The following is a 17,357-nucleotide window of genomic DNA, read 5'->3' as shown; positions in this document are numbered from 1 at the left end:
CACGTTTTAAAGTTTAGCACCTCTAGTGGTCGTGTAAGAAACAACAATTTGCGGCAATTGCAAACGCTCCGGAGGGTCGTATATTCACAAATAACCCTCTCTGGAAAATCCTAAATTGTAGAATAGTTTGGCCATTAAAATGCTTTTTGATTAGATTTCTAGCGAGAAGTGTATATTGTACTTTTAGACTCCACGTTAGGGCTGCTCGATTAAGGCAAAAATCATAATCTCGATTATTTGGGTCAATAATTGATATCACGATTATTAAAAACGAATGTCCATTTACTTTGAAAACATGAATTTATTGGAAAAAAAATATTTGAACAGTATGTTTTTAACAGTTGATTACCCTGAACCTTAAGTATAATTCAACTAAAAAAAAAAAGTAATAATAATAATAAACATTTTTGATTGCGTTGTTTTCGTAATCGTTGCAAGCCATAATCGTAATCGCAATTCAAATACGATTAGCAGCCCTACTCCACGTCCAGTGGATGTGTAGGATCTATAGTTTGATAGATATTACGAAGATTATTTGAGGTCTCGCCAGCGTCAACCCTCACCGGGTGAAAACAGTATTTCCGGTCTCGAAGTTTTCATAATAAAACCGTAAGTATTCCCCTCACTGTCAAATGATTTCACAGTGACATCTGCGATACTCATCCACTAAAACACATCAGTTTATCCTTGTAAATTACACAACATTAATTGGTTTAACTTGTGTACAATGCTTTTGTGTTTTTCCCATAGGTTTTTCCCTTTCAATTCTGAGAGACACATTTCTTTTTTCAGAGGTTTTGATGCTAAAACATCGAACTACCCATAATCCTCAGCTATCGTTGAAGCTCGGTGATTGGATGTTTTAGCCGCAATGCACGTTGGGATATGGTGTTTATGCGATGTGAAATCCGAAAACATATAAAGAAAAAAAGGAAATGATACTTTATTCCGAGTGTGCTTGCTTTTCTCTTTGAAAGTCATCACATAACGGCATTGTAATACACGGTTCGGCTGCATTACATATTACACATCTGCCGTAGTTCTCTTTATAGAGCCCTGATTAGAAGACCTTTGGACAAACTGGAAGAAATGCCGCCAAAACTGAATATGTGACGTGGATCATAAATATATCAGCAATTAAACAACATCTTCAATTTCTCTTCACACAATGCGTCTCCTTGCAGTATCAACATTCATTCGGCTGACTTTTATATTTGATCCAATGGGTAAATAGGCTGTATTTACCCCATAACGGTGCACAGCTGATAGAAAGGGACTTGTAGTTTTTAGATATTACTGATTTTCTTTGAATAAAAGAATGTAAATACTGAGTTGAGAGAATAGTCAGGGGTTTTGGGTGATGGGAGACACATCTATGGAATCACAATTTCAATAGCTTACCGTTAAATGACGGATATACCTCAGATATTAATGTGTAGAACTACAATATGTGAAATAATATAGCAATATCCTGTAAAATTATGTGAAAATATGAATAAAACTACACATCTTCAGATGTTATACATACATAAGTGTCCTACACTAATAATACAAAGTTATTATGGCATTGTCTGCTGTGTGTTATTTGTAACATCTTCATAAAGTATAACCAATACTCAAATCAATTAACAACAGGAGGGGTCACAGACATAAGACCAGCTATTAAATAAAGCTCTTCTGACCTTAGCTGTCATCTGGGTATATATTAATGCTGCCCATTATGGACACAAGCAATTTTCAGCCATTTATTAATTATATGTTTTACATTTGAGTGTTTCCTATCCCCTAAACCTCCAGGGATGTACACAGTTTAATACTGGCAACTTCTAATTATGGGAAATATGAAAACGTCTTTTAAAACTACAATTCCCAGTAGAGACGTGCCATAGAACATGTTGCGAAACACAATTAGCAACTGGGGGGTGGGGCTGGACCCGTTCAAGTCCAGTTTTGGATAGTCTGCCGTGGTACCATTCCATTACAAAGATCTGTTTGAAGCTCGGCGTAACCTTGGCGCACTGCCACTCCAACATCCAATCACAGAGCTTGAGGAATAATCACGGGGTTTGTCAAGCAAAGTGGATGTTGTAGTCCCAAACGATAGCTGAGGATTATGGGTAGTGTCGTAAAACTGTGAAGTAACACATTTGTTTGTGTGAAACGCTCAATGAACTACATCTCTGGTCTCGCAGAACAACACACGTCACCAAGATGGCCGTCACTACTGTCTTGTCAACAAAACGATTAACTACCCTCACTATCACCACAATGAAACACGTCCAGAAGAATGTCATGCAAAGCTGCCTGCCTTCCTTTGATTCTCTCTGAACTGCCTGGTCTTTTTAATGTTTAATGTCAACCATTTTGCAGATAGCATGAAGTAGAAAAGATCGGCGATTGCCGATGCTAGCGTTAGCATTTCTCCCCCGGGCTTAAATTGTGTATGATCACACCGGTGACAGTACTCTTCAAAGGGTTCACGAAATATGACTCTTACTGTTTAACATTTTGGGTTACTTAATGTTACTTCATATTAAGGCTAATAAAAATGACAAGGCTGTAATGCTAACTAATGTGCTAGCTACTAGCTAGGTAGCTAACTTGATCCAGCCACTCCTGGCTTACTTGTACTGGATTAATTGTAGATATCAAAGAAAAAGGTTTGCAATACATTTCAAACAAAGCATTGGAGAAACGGCCTAGTAAAAAAACAAAGTGTACTGTAATGTATTATACATATAACACTAACCCATAAACTATAACTGTATGATGAATGCTGTCAGTGGCTGACATGTCCACAGAGGATCATAAAGGTAAGAAACATACATTATTAATAAACTCCCATCGCAGAATGAATCACATAAATGATCTATTCCACATAATTGGTGTGTTCGTAAAAAATGATGTCTCCAACTGAAGCTGGCCCGCACCAAGCGTGTCAACAATAGACGGAAACCTGACGATACCAGGTTGTACTGTGGCATGCTGGGAAACGGAGCACATAATAACATTTCAAAGGCAGTGAAGCACTGAGCGCGAGTAACAGGCACTGGGAAAGAGACAAAGGGCACGTTTCCTTTCTTTCATACTCACTTCCTGTCTCTCTCTCTCTCTGAAATGTTGAGTAGTTAGGACAACCAGTAATACATAGATCTATATCTGCATGTTTGTGGGAAATGTACCTCACTGAATATTAAGCTGAAAGGAAGAGAAAAGCGCCTAAAAGCTATTTAAAATGAAGGTTTGAGAACTCACAAGTTGGTTTACTATAGTTCAGCTGCAAATACATCTGAAATGCAATGTTAAACCTATGGAATAAAGTGACCTAAAGGGTATCTATGAAGCTATTATTTTAATCCAGTCGAATATATGAGGCACTACCACTAAAGCTCAGATTGAGAATTTACATTTTGGACATTGGTTTTATTAAAATACACAGATTGCCAAAGCGACCACATATTTTATCCAATCAACCCAGATTTTTAAAAAATGTCAGCCCGCAAATCTAATCCATACATTTTAACTAGTGCGTGTCTGGCGTTGAAGGTGATGTTACTGCATTTTCAAACTGCAACGATATGGGAAAAACCTGAGCTCTTCCGCCTATACTGAGAGGCTATATGTAGTGGGAAAACAAATGAAGAAAAAACCCTGGTACCAAAAGGGAGTTTGGCAAAGAACCATATACTGCACCAATTTCACCAGGAATTTCTCATTTATTTTTTTCAACAATGACTAAGAGCATCAAAATCATTTGACATGATAATGTTTAGCAGGCATTGAGTGGTGCAGTGAGGACGTGTTTTGTAGGCCAGCCTCGCTGGGGTAAAAGCTATGTGATTTTGTCTACTGGATTTTGGTATTACGGATAATTAGCTTTGTGGCTACCACATGTTTATGATAATTAACACGTTTTGTTTGGCAGGGTAATCTCCACACTTTGACAGCACTCTGTGATTTTTTAAGCCTAAATGCAATTAGCAGAAACAAAAAGCTAACGCTAGGCTATAAATGACCTGGTAGCATGGCTGCGTATAACCACCGCTAAATTAAAAGTGAACTTGTGTTGGGATGATGACATTTAGTAGTTCATTTGGTTACTCGTTAGCAACGGCTGGTTTTTTGACACATAGAAGCTTTGGACATTCACGAGTGGATTTTCCTGCTGGCGTATTTTATGTCGTAGAACCAACGTGCCAAACTCTTCAGCTCGTTTTAACTACCTTATTTCAGGCTTCTAAACACAAAAAAACATTGACTTTGAGATGAGGGACCTGGATTTTTCTTTTCTGGGTTTTTTAGGACTCATTACTGCACCAATAATGTTCACCATCTTTGTTTAGCATATAAGCAAGCTAACATTAGCTAATTAGCACAATCACAGATAGGGCTGATGGGAATGTCAATAGTTTTGCAAGTAAACCAAAGTCAAAGGATTGGACATAAAAACATTGTGACCTGACAATGGCGCTATATGAAAACTTAGAGATGACCAAAGTCATTCAAATGTATCATGAGGAGAACTTAAATGGATCTACCAGATTTGTTGAGAATCCACCAATATGAGGTTATTACCAAAGTCAGTAGGATCCATCCTCTGAGGACTATGACTGTCTGTTTTAACATTTTAATGACAGTCAATCCAACATTATTGAGATATTTAAGTCTGGTCCAAAGTGCTGAACCGACCACAATTCATAGATTTCTAGCATTTCGAAATATTGCTGATAATGGTAAGCTGTAATTTACTGTAGTAGACTTACTAATTTTTCTGAGAAGTTTTTTCTTTCAAAAGAATGTTATTTTCTCCATTGTATCCATTTTTTTTTTTGTCGATCTAAGCACGAAAATGGTGCGAGAATAATAGCCCATGGGATAAATGGCAAGACGATCTAAGCACAATGAATAAAAGGATATCCTGCAACTCGGATGCAAAATATTGTCATCAACATTTATCTGCCATCCGCCAGAAGAAAAAATGTGTTGATCCCAAAAGATCTTCCTTCCATTTGGACGGCTGTTATCAGCTGCACTGTGATTTATCAGAACAATAGGTACCTTCTTCTGTGCTTAGTGGGTCATGGATTATCTTCAGGTAGCACTCGAACTGAGCAGCCAGGATCTGATGTCGGGACTTTCCCAGTACGGTGGAAATGTCGCTGAATTTGTCCTGCTGCACCTCCGAATCATTCGCGATGGTCGCCACATCCTCAGACTGGGACACCTGGGAAAACAATCACACATTGAATGTCACATTGACACAAGAGATTTAGGAATGATAAACATAATATTTCTTATTACACACAGACAGTCATTTGCAGATTATGAGACAATGGGTAGAAGACATGCGAAAGGTCCCGCCAGCTCTCCTATTGGAGCAAGAGACACTATGGTATTTCGTTTTTACCCATCTTGTGTCTCTGTGTAGTTGATTTGTGTCTCTTTGAAGTTACTTTGGGTATTTGTGTGGTTGTTTTGCCCCTTCTCATAGTAGCTGTGAGTGTATTTGGGTCTCATTGCAGCTGTTTTGCACTTCTTTGAAACCACTTTTAGTACCTTTGTGGTCATTTTGTTGTCCCTTTCTGGGTGATACATTACTCTTCAAGCAACATTTTGCAGGTGAAGGCCAATCAACCTATTTATGTAGCCCAATATAAAAAATGACACATTTGTCTCAGGGGGCTGAACAGACTGTATAGTAGGGCTGTGCAATTAATCGTATTTTAATCGCGATTACGATTATGGCTTGCGACGATTAGGAAAACAGCATAATTGACAAAATACGATTATTTTGCTGGGTGCGCTTTCGCCCCTCCCTAAAAGCCCACTCGGCCACGTGGGAGTGACATGTGTTGTGAGTGTTCAGCGCAAGCGAAGATGTCAGAACAAGAGCAGCAACTAGTTAAAAAGAAGGGTCGCGGGGAGATTCCCAGTCGATCGCGAGATGTGTCTAAAAATAGAACAACAATATTCTGTGTTATCGTTAATGTCCTGTAACATAATGTTCCCGTGCCAGAATAATGCACTTGAACGCATCAAAGCTTTGTGATTGGCCGGCCTCACCCCATGTGTCCGGGCGTGGCTGGTGAGCAGTGCACTAGTTTGCTGACGTTGTCCGTGTCAACAGCATGGATGGTCAACAGGAGTGACAGTCCGCACGCACACAAGACCGCAATTATGGCAGAAGCAAAAAAGCCCAAAATATATAATTTTCACTCCGAGTGGGAGGATCATTATTTTTGTATCTATTCCAATTCAAAGTCCATCTGTCTCTCATCTGCAATGCGAGCGTGGCTTTATCGAAGAAGGGTAATTTAGGAGCGGCATTTCAAAACAGTGCACAAACGCTACGAGACGGAATTCCCTCCTAATTCTGCCCTACGCTCCCAAAAGGGGAGGGGCCTGAAAGGACAGCTAAATGCACAGCAGTCCATTTTCACCAGGCCCAACAACAAGAGCAAGGCTGCTACCAGAGCATCTTATCGTGTCAGTCACGTTCTTGAGAAATACATGAAGTCTTTCGAAGACGGCGAAGTTGTGAAAGAAGCATTCCTGGAGGCTGCGACGCGCTTTTGTGGGACAGTAAAAATAACAGCAGCATTTCAACAGGTTTTTGATATAATAAAAACTAAATTTAAATACCGTTATTAATCTGCTGTAAGTTTTAGTTTGTTTGAATTTATTCATGATAATTATTGTACAAAATGGTATAAGAATGCAAACATTAAGATCTGTTCTGTTTAAATTGATTATAGTCTATCAGTTCAGAAACTAGTGTTGCTTGCATCCTATTTTAAAGGCATTTCTTTTTATACTCTAATAAAATGCAACAAAAAATGGGTTTGATTCTATTAATGTTGTCTTTTTTATTGCACTGTTGCTGCAGATTACTGTGTAGCTTCAGATCTGAGTTGTCTTATTAGTAAGCCTAATTTATACTTTTGTAGCAACACTATTTTTATATAATGGCAAAGAAAGGGTTCTTCAGAGTCTTTTCTTTTTTTCCTGTGTCATATGTGGCAGCACTGCCACAAGTTCCTCTTCAGAGAGGGTCTTCAGTACAGGTGGCAATATTGTCACCTGCCTGCGCTCATCTCTGAAACCAGACCATGTAAACAGCCTGGTATTTCTTGCAAAAAATCTTTAAGAGATGACATGAGCAGCCCTACCAGCATTTGCCATGGTGGCCAAAACATTTTTATTTGGTCTTAAATTGTAGTTCAACATTTATTTCCTGTTACTTCTGGACCATGACGGTTGGCCAGCCTTCAACGTTTAACTGAGTGGAATATGTTGAATATGTTTTACCAAAATGTTGGCTATATGTTAAGGAGTTTTCAGTAGGTTGTGACAGTGCACTGCAACATATTTGATTTCATTTATTTGGGTCTAATTTATTTTTATTTATCATATTAATATATGTTTAGTATGGTTTTGGAAGTGCGCTCCAACACATTTATTGATCTTGTTTATTGGTAAAATATTATTTGTTTTAAAGTTCAATAAATGGTCAATGAATAATCGTCAAAATAATCGTGATATCAATTATTGACCAAATAATCGTGATTATGATTTTTGCCATAATCGCACAGCCCTACTGTATAGCATACATACTGAGTCCTGAGACCCTTGGAAAACACAGAAAAACTCCCTTAAACAACCCACAAATGAAGGGGGAAAGAAATTAAACAAACCTCTCGGATTAGACAATCCATATCACAAAAATGATGGTGTGTAGATATACAGTACAATGCAATCCATCAATGAAACACATTGTTGCACTCACCTCTGTGCCCAATGTCAATGCAACAACCAGTGATAGTATTAGAGTCCTCCACATGTTTCTAAAAGATAAACAAAAACAAGAATAATACAGTTATTGGACATATTTACACTAGATTACCATATAGTACTGCATGTAAAGAGCTGCTATTTGTTCCGAAACTGTGGTTCTCACAAAGAACAAAAGTATTCTTTATATATATAGTATGAACATACACAAACTAAAGTATACATGCTAGCAGCTGTTTGAGTTCCTCAACTGAGAGACATATGTGAATGTATTTTTGAGATTTCAATTCTTAGTTTGTGTGGGTTCAGGGTCTCAGTAGTGTGCTTATGTTTATTTACAGTATGTGTGTTTTCCCATCAGTACAGGAAGTTCAAGCCCTCAATGGGTCATAGAAACAGATGTGTTTGTAATTATATGTGGGCGAAAGGGCAGCAAGTCAGAAAAAGATACTTGGTGTTAGGAGTCATAAGAGAGAGAGGGGACAATGGTGCAGAAAAGCAGTACAATTTTACAAAAAGAGTCCCTTTGGTGGGAACATATGAGGGGCTGTATTTATCTAGGAAACTGGCAACATTGTGTATTGTATTCAATCCCAATGTCAGAGGTCAATTTCAGATGAAATGCAGAGTCGTGCTGCATTTGTTGTAAAAAGCCCTGAAATGAAGCTTTCTCTCTGGAAATAATTCCAAATGATGAGCATTAATCAGAAAGCTTAATATCTCTCCTCAGCAGTATTTATGTGAACCTTTATCATCTCAATGCATTTTTTTCTACGATATTAAATGTAGTGTTGTGCAGAGAAATGTTTTACTGATCTAAGCATACAATAATCTTCAGAATTATTTAAGGGCAGAACTTAAATGTAAATAAACTGAATTGCAGGCAAATTTATAAAGAACTGAATTTAATGTCCGTATACAAATAAAAAGCTTACTATTGTGAGTGAATGTTAAAAGTTACAGTTCAATTTTGTTCCAGAAAGCTCTTCTTGGAGGCATTGCTCATACAAAGCAAGAGATAAAGATTGTCGTGATTTTCAACGAGTATGTCGAAAAAATAGCCCAGATTTAACTGAAACAGGACATTTAATAAATTATATATCAGTAAATATTTAAAGCATAATTTCATACTCAGTGATTTTGTGTTATGGCTCACACCCAAAGGGAGAGATGTGTAAAGTGTGTACAGATGTCAGCGCTTTTGACATACCCTAAGGCACAAAGGTAACATTTGCAGTAAATAACTCATTCAGGAATGTATTATTCATGATGTAGCCAACATTTCAGTAATTGTTTTCAGTGACTCATGTTTTGATGCTGGCAAACAGAATGTTGCACAAATTAGAGAACATTTGAAATTCCTATTTCCAAGTATTACCATCAAATCAAGAAAACATAAAAAATACATTTTGGGGAAATTTGTTTTTTGCAGTCTAACGACGATGACACTACTGTATGTTTGCGTGTCAGAGGCAGTAGCTCCTTTTGTGTTAGCTTAGCATACATCTGAAAGCAGGAGAAGCTGTTAGCCTAGCCAAAAATATTGATAAAAAGGTTAGTTATTATTCGACCCACTGAAACATCAGCGCTCTCAATGGCATTTTTTACTAAAGGAGACAACAGTATCGTCAAAGAACTTAATGATGCCAGTAAAAGTTCTTGCTTATAAAGTTTCTTTCAAAAGTTGAGCTACATTTCATATAGGCCTGCTGTCTTACAAAATGTCCTAATATTATAACTAATGGTATTTACCAACTAACTAATTTATGTTTAACATTAATAAAATAATCAAAGCAGCACTGTGTAAAATATTAATTCAGAATGTAATCTAAAAAACATAAACTTTAAATTCATAGGGTTTCAAACTGAAATAAATGACATCAAAGCTTTTTGCCTCACTTCTTGAAAAGGGTCAAAAGTGAGCGATGAACATAAACTAGAACCACACTAAACTGTTGGGATTTTAACAGAGGCAATCTCTTCTTTTTGATGTCAAAGACCTAAGTAAAAGAAAGATGCGCAACACACCAGTCTCTTTGGCATTTACAGTACAAGAAGGTGGCAGTTGTACCATAACACCATGATCAAAAAGCACCACAGTTGCATTATTTTGCTTCCATACTCTTTGCAGTTGTTTTGCCAAAAGTACTTTCAAAACTCTAACCTTGTCTTGAAATTGCCCCTCCAGAGATATCTAAATAAATGAATCATGTGCCACAGACTTGTTTACACATTGTAACATTACCAAGTTGTATCGTGTTTGTTCAGTCTATACAAAAGCTTTAAAATCGTGTGTTAAATTGCTAAATTCTGTGTGGAATAAACTAACACATCATAATGTGTTAGTTCATGAGCTTTAAAGGTGGTGTGAGGTAGGTTTTTGTTATCTTTTGGACAGAGCCTGAACAGCTGTTTCCTCCTATTTCCAGTCTTTGTGTGCAATGTCAAGCTAACCCATTGATGGCTCTAGCTTCATATTGAAAAGGTCATACATGAGAATGGTATCGTATCTTCTCATCTAACTCGGTCAATCAGCAAATAATCACAATAGTACAAAATGTAAAGTTATTGCTTTAAACCTAGGCACTGCGGTTTCCTCTATCTTACTTTAATTCAAGGCATGTGTCAATAGAAGATATTATTTGGCTTTTGTTCCATCTTTTCTACACAATGCGCATAATGCCCTAAACCTGCTTCTTAACCCACTGTCTTTGAAACAGTTATTATAAGGACTTCCAAGACATATATACACAGACAACTCTGCAAGCAGAAACAGACTTATTAAGACAATTGCATTCAATAAGAACCAAACAGTGAATGCTTTTCGATCTGCTTTGTACACTGTTGCCTCAACAATGTATTGTTCCCAGTCTGGACATTGTAAATCCAAGGACACACACACTCACACATAATAATATCTTGGCAGTGCTCACTGTATGCCATTCTTACCAACAAACACCGGCGCAATGTATCTGTGAACTGCAGCCATCATTGTTTTCTGATACCAAAATAAACAGAAAGGCTGCTGAATTTCTTGTTACATTTTCAAAAAATGTTCCTTTGTCTCATCACATCTGATGAGATATCAGACATAAATAAAATACTAAAGCTGTGTCCCAATTCTGTGTTCTTCAGTAAGCTACTTGCACTATTTGAGTACTGAAAAGTACAGTATATATTAATAATCAAGTGTTACTAGTACCCTGATAGTATGAAAAGCTGAACACGTTCTACAGTCAATAGCTGAGTGACTAGGTAGCAGATAGGGAGGGAATAGCAGTGGTTGCTAGTCGTGTCTATGGTAACTTTCAAGAAATGTAAGGTTAGGCATTGACCTCAACTGTTTAAGTCCAGGTTAGGTTGTCGGCTAGATAGTCAGTCTTAAATGTTTAACACTGTAGCTCAATGGTTAAGGTTATGACTGCATGTTGGACGGTGAGTCCCTTAGCCTTGTTGTTAAGTTTTACAAATCCAGTACTAGCATGTAGTTGCTGTTTTTCCAGTGAACACCATATATAAATGTAAGATAGTCAGGTGTATGTTTTTCACCAAGTACTACCATTTTGTTGTTGAATAGATGCTATCAGAATGTTTTCTATTTGTCTGTAATGATTTGGTACTGTGAAAGATGACGCTTATGCTTACTGTGGCTATGTTAAAGGTCCCATGACATGGCAATTTCTACTGATCATAATTCCATTGTTGAGGTCTACTAGAATAGATTTACATTGTTCAATGTTCCAAACTCACATTGGTTTCTCATACAGCATCTCATAGTATGTGTATTCACTCTCTGTCCTAAACGGCTTGTTGGAGCTCCAACCCCCCCCCCTCCCTATGAGCCCACTGTGTTCTGATTGGTCAGCTCGCCCACTTTGTTCTGATGAGTCAACCACCGTTACAGCGGAACATCAGTGATTATGTGTTACAATGGCGTTTGTTAGCAACCAGAAAATGACACCAGTAATGACAAAGAGATGAGAATGCTGCGTGGGGTGTGGGTGCCGTGTTGGCGGGACGTTGCGGGGGCTCGCTGCTGCAGACAGTGTGAGCTGGATTACTGGGGTCGTTTCCTGGTTACTGTTTGGGGTCTGCGATAACGCGAGACATCGCGAAACTCACCTGAACTCAGCCTGAGCACACACACACACTCGTAGCCTGGCTGTGAGTTTGTGTGTGTGCTCAGGCTGAGTTCAGGCTGAGAAATCCGCGGAGCCGCAGCTGAGAAAAGATAAGGCTGAGTGAGTCTGTGTGTGTGAGGAGCTCCACGGATTGGTCCATTTGGACCTGGGCATGGTTACGTCACCATACTCAGGAAGAAAAACGAGGCGTTCTGGGAAAGCATAGACAGGTCTTTTCTGTGTTAGAGTTTTACTCGCTACAGGGTGTACTTTGAGGGTTTGTGACTTTGCAGACCGTTTACATGCATACAAACCTTCATAACACACAAGGGGACGGGTAATAACCGGGAAAGTATGACATGGGACCTTTAAAGTAAGTGCACAATAGCCGTGTTTAATTTGTCAAATTCAGGCACCATGGAATTAAGTAGACATGTACAAATATTCAGAGTATAATATGGAATGTTAGCTACTAATACCTCATTCACACCAACGCAACTCCGGTTCAAGCTCCGTGCTAGAGCTTTTCAGGTTCAGAACCGGTTCTTCGGTTTAGTTCCGGCTTTTTTCACACTGCCCAGAGTCCGACTGGTGCTGCGTCATTGCGTCATCGTTTGCGTCATGACGTAACCGTTTGCGTGCCTGCTTCATAAAGCCAAACCGCGGGGAAACCCTTCACAGCTGACACCGACAACAACAACAACAATGGCCGATTGTGCTCCAGCTTCCTCTGTACCTCTTCGGAAGACCAGATTCCCAGTAGGTAGGTCTCTTCAGTGGACCACTGCTGCTTGTTAAGTTTCTCCATCGTTGTGTACAAACTGGATAAAACGCCGGCTTTTTGTTGTTGTTCAGGAGTTGATCCCGCCCCTGCCCCACCTCGACGTAAGAGTGACGTATGTGGTGCTTTTGCTCTGGCCGGACAATTTTTTGGTGCTCGAAATGAACCGGATTCCGGAGCTAAGAGGCTGCTCCGCTGCGGTGTGAACAGGAAAACCCGGTGCTTTTCAAGCTCCAGCTCCGAACCGGCCCTGAAACACCGTTGGTGTGAATGAGGTATAACAGAATAACTAGATTGAGACACAGCACACGATTTATGCCTTGTCCTTATATGTTTCTTTGTTAAGCAACCTTGGGTTAATGAAAGGCGCTATATCAATTAAAGTTATTATTATTATAAAAATAAGTACACTGGAACTGCGTACAGCAACTGGGTACTAACTGAAAACATGCAAGGAGTTCAATTTTATTTAACATTCTTTTCACAGGTCTTTGTGTATAGGAAAACAAGTGTGTTAAACATTTTTGTCTAAACTCTATCCATGTTGATATGCTTATCTGTGACTTCATGATCTGGATTACAACTTTTTTTGTGATCAAACATTCCATCTTGTAGGGGGACATCTTGTTGACTCAAAAAAACACACACACACACACACACACACACACACACACACACACACACACACACACACACACACACACACACACACACACACACACACACACACACACACACACACACACACACACACACACACACACACACACACACACACACACACACACACACACTTCATGTCCCCTCTCTAATGTTTATCTCTTGTTTTTCTCTCATCACTGTTCTTTGAGAGTCCTTCCTGTCAATCTGCCTCTGACCTCTCTGCTTTTTCTCTCCTAAACTGTCATCTGTCAACATTTATCTGGGCTACTCTGTCTCACGTTAGGACTGTGTGTGTGTGTGTGTGTGTGTGTGTGTGTGTGTGTGTGTGTGTGTGTGTGTGTGTGTGTGTGTGTGTGTGTGTGTGTGTGTGTGTGTGTGTGTGTGCGTGCGTGAGTGCGTCCCTAACTCTGGTCAGGCCTTCTTGTTTTTGTTTAAGTTTAGGTGCTGTTGGTCAATTCTGGAAAGTGATGAGGACATAAACACCCATAATCACCCACATACATATCACATTTATAGGGAAACTACACCGATTTTTACATTTTAAATCTGTTTACAGGTCTTGTATAAAGCCTTTTGTGTCTACATCGAGATTAATTAAAACTTTGACACTCATGATCCAACAGTGTTATACGCTAAAGTACTCTTTTATGAATGCTGTTTCTGTCTTTCATCTGTAGCCTTTAGAATGCTTCATTAAAAAGGTGAAGTATTGTATCAGCTCAGATATTCCAAAGTTTTAGTTTACTTACTATCCACAAATTCCATGAAAACCTAAACCAGCAATGAAGCCTGTGTTTGACTGATTTTCCTTTAAAGGAGTGTGTATTTCTTTCTGCAGGATAATGTTTAGATGGTCTGACTGCCGGCATTGCCAACTGGAATGCTTGGCTGGAAACAGCTAACACAACAATGATTCACTAGTACAGCATGAATAGTGAAGGAAACTCATAATAACACACTAAAATACAGAAGAAATTATTACAGCTTGATTATAAAAAGATCAACATTATCAGCCTTCAACAATATCAACATCAGACCCTATAAGGCCGGTCTGTTGCTGAGTAGTGATAGACCTGCAGAAGTGTCTCTCGTCATTGAAAGCACATAGCAACAGATGTTTTTATAATAAATGCTTTTTTATATACATATATCAAGATCAATGACCAAATAGTCCAATTAGTTTTGAAAGCAAACTAAATAAATGCTTCCAAAATGTGTTAAAACATTTTTAATGCTTCTTAAATTTGCCTGGTCTACAACAACATAAGGCTTAGATGTCTGTGTATCTCATGGAAAGCACAAGAAACAAGACTTGTCTTTGAGCCTCAGGGTCCTTTACTTTATATTTAAAAGCATTCCAAAGTAGGCAAACCTCCAATGAGGAAATTAAACACACATCTCTTCAGCCAAAAGTACATACAGTATGATGCCTAACAGTAGCAGGAAAAGACCGTTTCAGCTGTGTTATGGCAGGGATTAGTCATTACACTTTTGATCCTGCAGAAACAAATATAATTTTAAAGATTTTTGATGAGCCTACCCACTTTTGGCAACAGCCAACAAAGTGGAACAACATAATCTTCCCTATGTTTTGGCCAGTGTTTAACCCTGTCATCCACTTCCAATATTAGATATGGCCATTTCGCCCTTTTTCTCTAAGCATGCATCCCCCCTCTAAATCAATTAGCGACGTCTTCCAATTCCCCGCAATACCTTTGGAAATTAGCCAAGAAATGGCAACCTTCATTTGGAAGCAATACGGATTTAACAGCAGATATGATGTGGAGAATCTGGTACCTCTACATCATTGGCAATGGTTTTCTTCCAGTGGGATTGTTACATTTTGTCTCAAATAACACAAACACTTGTTTAAGATCATGGAACAACTTGTATCCAACCCCATCGTATCCATCTTAAATGGATTTCCTTTGAATAAGAAGAAAATAAAACAACATAGACTAGCACCATGGCATAATGCTGAAACCCGTAAAATAAAGCAAAAGTCGAGACAACTTGAAAGGATATGGCGTTCCACTAAACTTGAAGAATCTCATTTAATTTGGCATATTACTCTCAATGAATATAAGAAAGCACTGCGTAAAGCGAGAGCAGCTTACTACTCTTCATTAATAGATGAGAATAAGAATAATACAAGATTTCTTTTCAGCACTGTAGCCAGGCTGACAGAGAGCCACAGCTCAATTGAGCCTTCATTATTACATAGCACTCAGTAGTAATGATTTTATGTGCTTTTTTAATGATAAAATTGTTACTCTTAGAAACAAAATTAATGACCACCTCTTGCCTTTGACCAGTATAGTGTTATCAACAGCTCCCGGAAATGTAAGTTCTAATATTACACTAGATAGTAAATTAGAATGCTTTTCAGCCATAAACCTTGAACAATTAAATTCAATGATTCTCTCTTCTAAACCAGGGGTGGGGAACCTCCGGCCTCCGGGCCGTATACGGCCCGCGAGACAATTTGGTACGGCCCTCGAGGTAATTTATAAACACACGCAAAAAATAAAAAAATGTAAGAAATCTAGACCCCCCTAGAGGAGGTTAGGTCCCCCCCCCCCACTTAAATCATGTTCACATGGATAGGAAACTAAATACATTTGCACACATCTTGTGTCCATATCTTTCTGTTTTGGTGGTCATGCCACACCGTGCACGTGCATGCGCGAGTCATGGTGAGATATCTGGATTAAGAGGTTGCTTTTTCTTTGCACAGAATGAAATGAATGGGCTGTGATTTTAGTTTTTTTAAGCAGAGGTCAATCATTTGTACGGCCCTCTGAGGATATTGTAAAAATTGAAATGGCCCTTGAGAGGAAAAAGGTTCCACACCCCTGTTCTAAACCATCAACGTGTATGTTAGACCCAATTCCAACTAAGCTGTTGAAGGAAGTTTTTCCATTAATTAGCACTTATTTATTAAATATTATGAATATGTCTTTATTATCAGGCTATGTTCCAAAATCATTCAAAGTAGCAGTGATAAAAACCTCTTTTTAAAAAGCACAACCTCGATCCAGAGGTTTAAGCTAACTATAGACCTATTTCTAATCTTCCGTTCCTTTCAAAAATTCTTGAAAAAGCAATCGCAAAACAGTTGTGTGATTACTTAAAAAACAATGATTTATTTGAAGATTTTCAGTCTGGCTTTAGAGACAGCTCTGGTTAAATTCACAAATGACCTTCTAATAGCCTCAGACAAAGGACTTGTCTCTATTCTTGTTTTGCTCGATCTCAGTGCTGCATTTGATACTATCGACCATGATATCCTATTGCAAAGACTAGAGCACTTAGTTAGCATACAGGGAACTGCTTTAGACTGGTTTAGGTCCTATCTATCTGAACGCTCTCAGTTTGTACGTGTTAATGATGAATCTTCCATGCAAACCAAAGTTAGCCATGGAGTGCCACAGGGCTCAGTGCTTGGACCTATTTTGTTCACACTCTATATGCTTCCGTTAGGCAATATTATAAGGAATCATTCTGTACATTTTCATTGTTATGCGCAGGGGTGCACATAATTGTTTTGCCCTGGTCCTCAAAGGAGCACCTGGAGATGTTGCTTGGTGCGCATTCTTAAAATGAAATAAACCGGACCTTTTGAGGGGTACTTGACTTTATCAACGGGGGGGGGGAGGTGCGCTAGTGAGCACACTCATGCCAGATACGCCGGATACTGTGCGGAGCGCATAAAGCAGACCCTTCACTCGATAGCGAGGGGTAGAGCAAGGAATCGCAGATGCCGTCGTGCTCGTGGACGGATTAAGAAAATTAAACCTAAATAGCTCGCGAATTATACTTTAATATACCTGTGCGGCCCGCCCAAGTAAAGTCTATGTGTGGGAAACCCTGCTATCTTACCAGTTCTTATGCAACTCGCAAATATCTCTATCTTCTCTCTTTTCTCTCTCTTCTCTCATCTCTCTTTTCTCTCTCTCTCTCTTCTCTCCTCTATTTCTCTCTTCTCTCATCTCTCTTTT

The 17,357-nt window shown here is 38.8% G+C and overlaps 1 protein-coding gene across 1 annotated transcript in view; it reads right to left on the bottom strand.

Annotated features, from left to right (window-relative positions):
• The window catches only part of calcrl2 (calcitonin receptor-like 2), a 45,330-nt gene that overhangs the window by 14,342 nt on the left and 13,631 nt on the right, over positions 1–17,357 (bottom strand). The window contains exons 2-3 of the mRNA XM_034196408.1: positions 7,787–7,844; positions 5,059–5,224 (exon numbers count right to left, since the gene is read on the bottom strand). Coding sequence (XP_034052299.1) covers positions 5,059–5,224; positions 7,787–7,840 — 220 coding nt within the window. The 5' untranslated portion in view covers positions 7,841–7,844. The remainder of the gene's footprint in view (positions 1–5,058; positions 5,225–7,786; positions 7,845–17,357) is intronic.

This window comes from Gymnodraco acuticeps, unplaced genomic scaffold, assembly GCF_902827175.1.
Source record: "Gymnodraco acuticeps unplaced genomic scaffold, fGymAcu1.1, whole genome shotgun sequence".
Lineage (NCBI taxonomy): Eukaryota > Metazoa > Chordata > Actinopteri > Perciformes > Bathydraconidae > Gymnodraco > Gymnodraco acuticeps.
The sequence above is the reverse complement of the archived record's forward strand: the minus strand, read 5'-3'. Positions and strand labels throughout refer to the sequence as shown.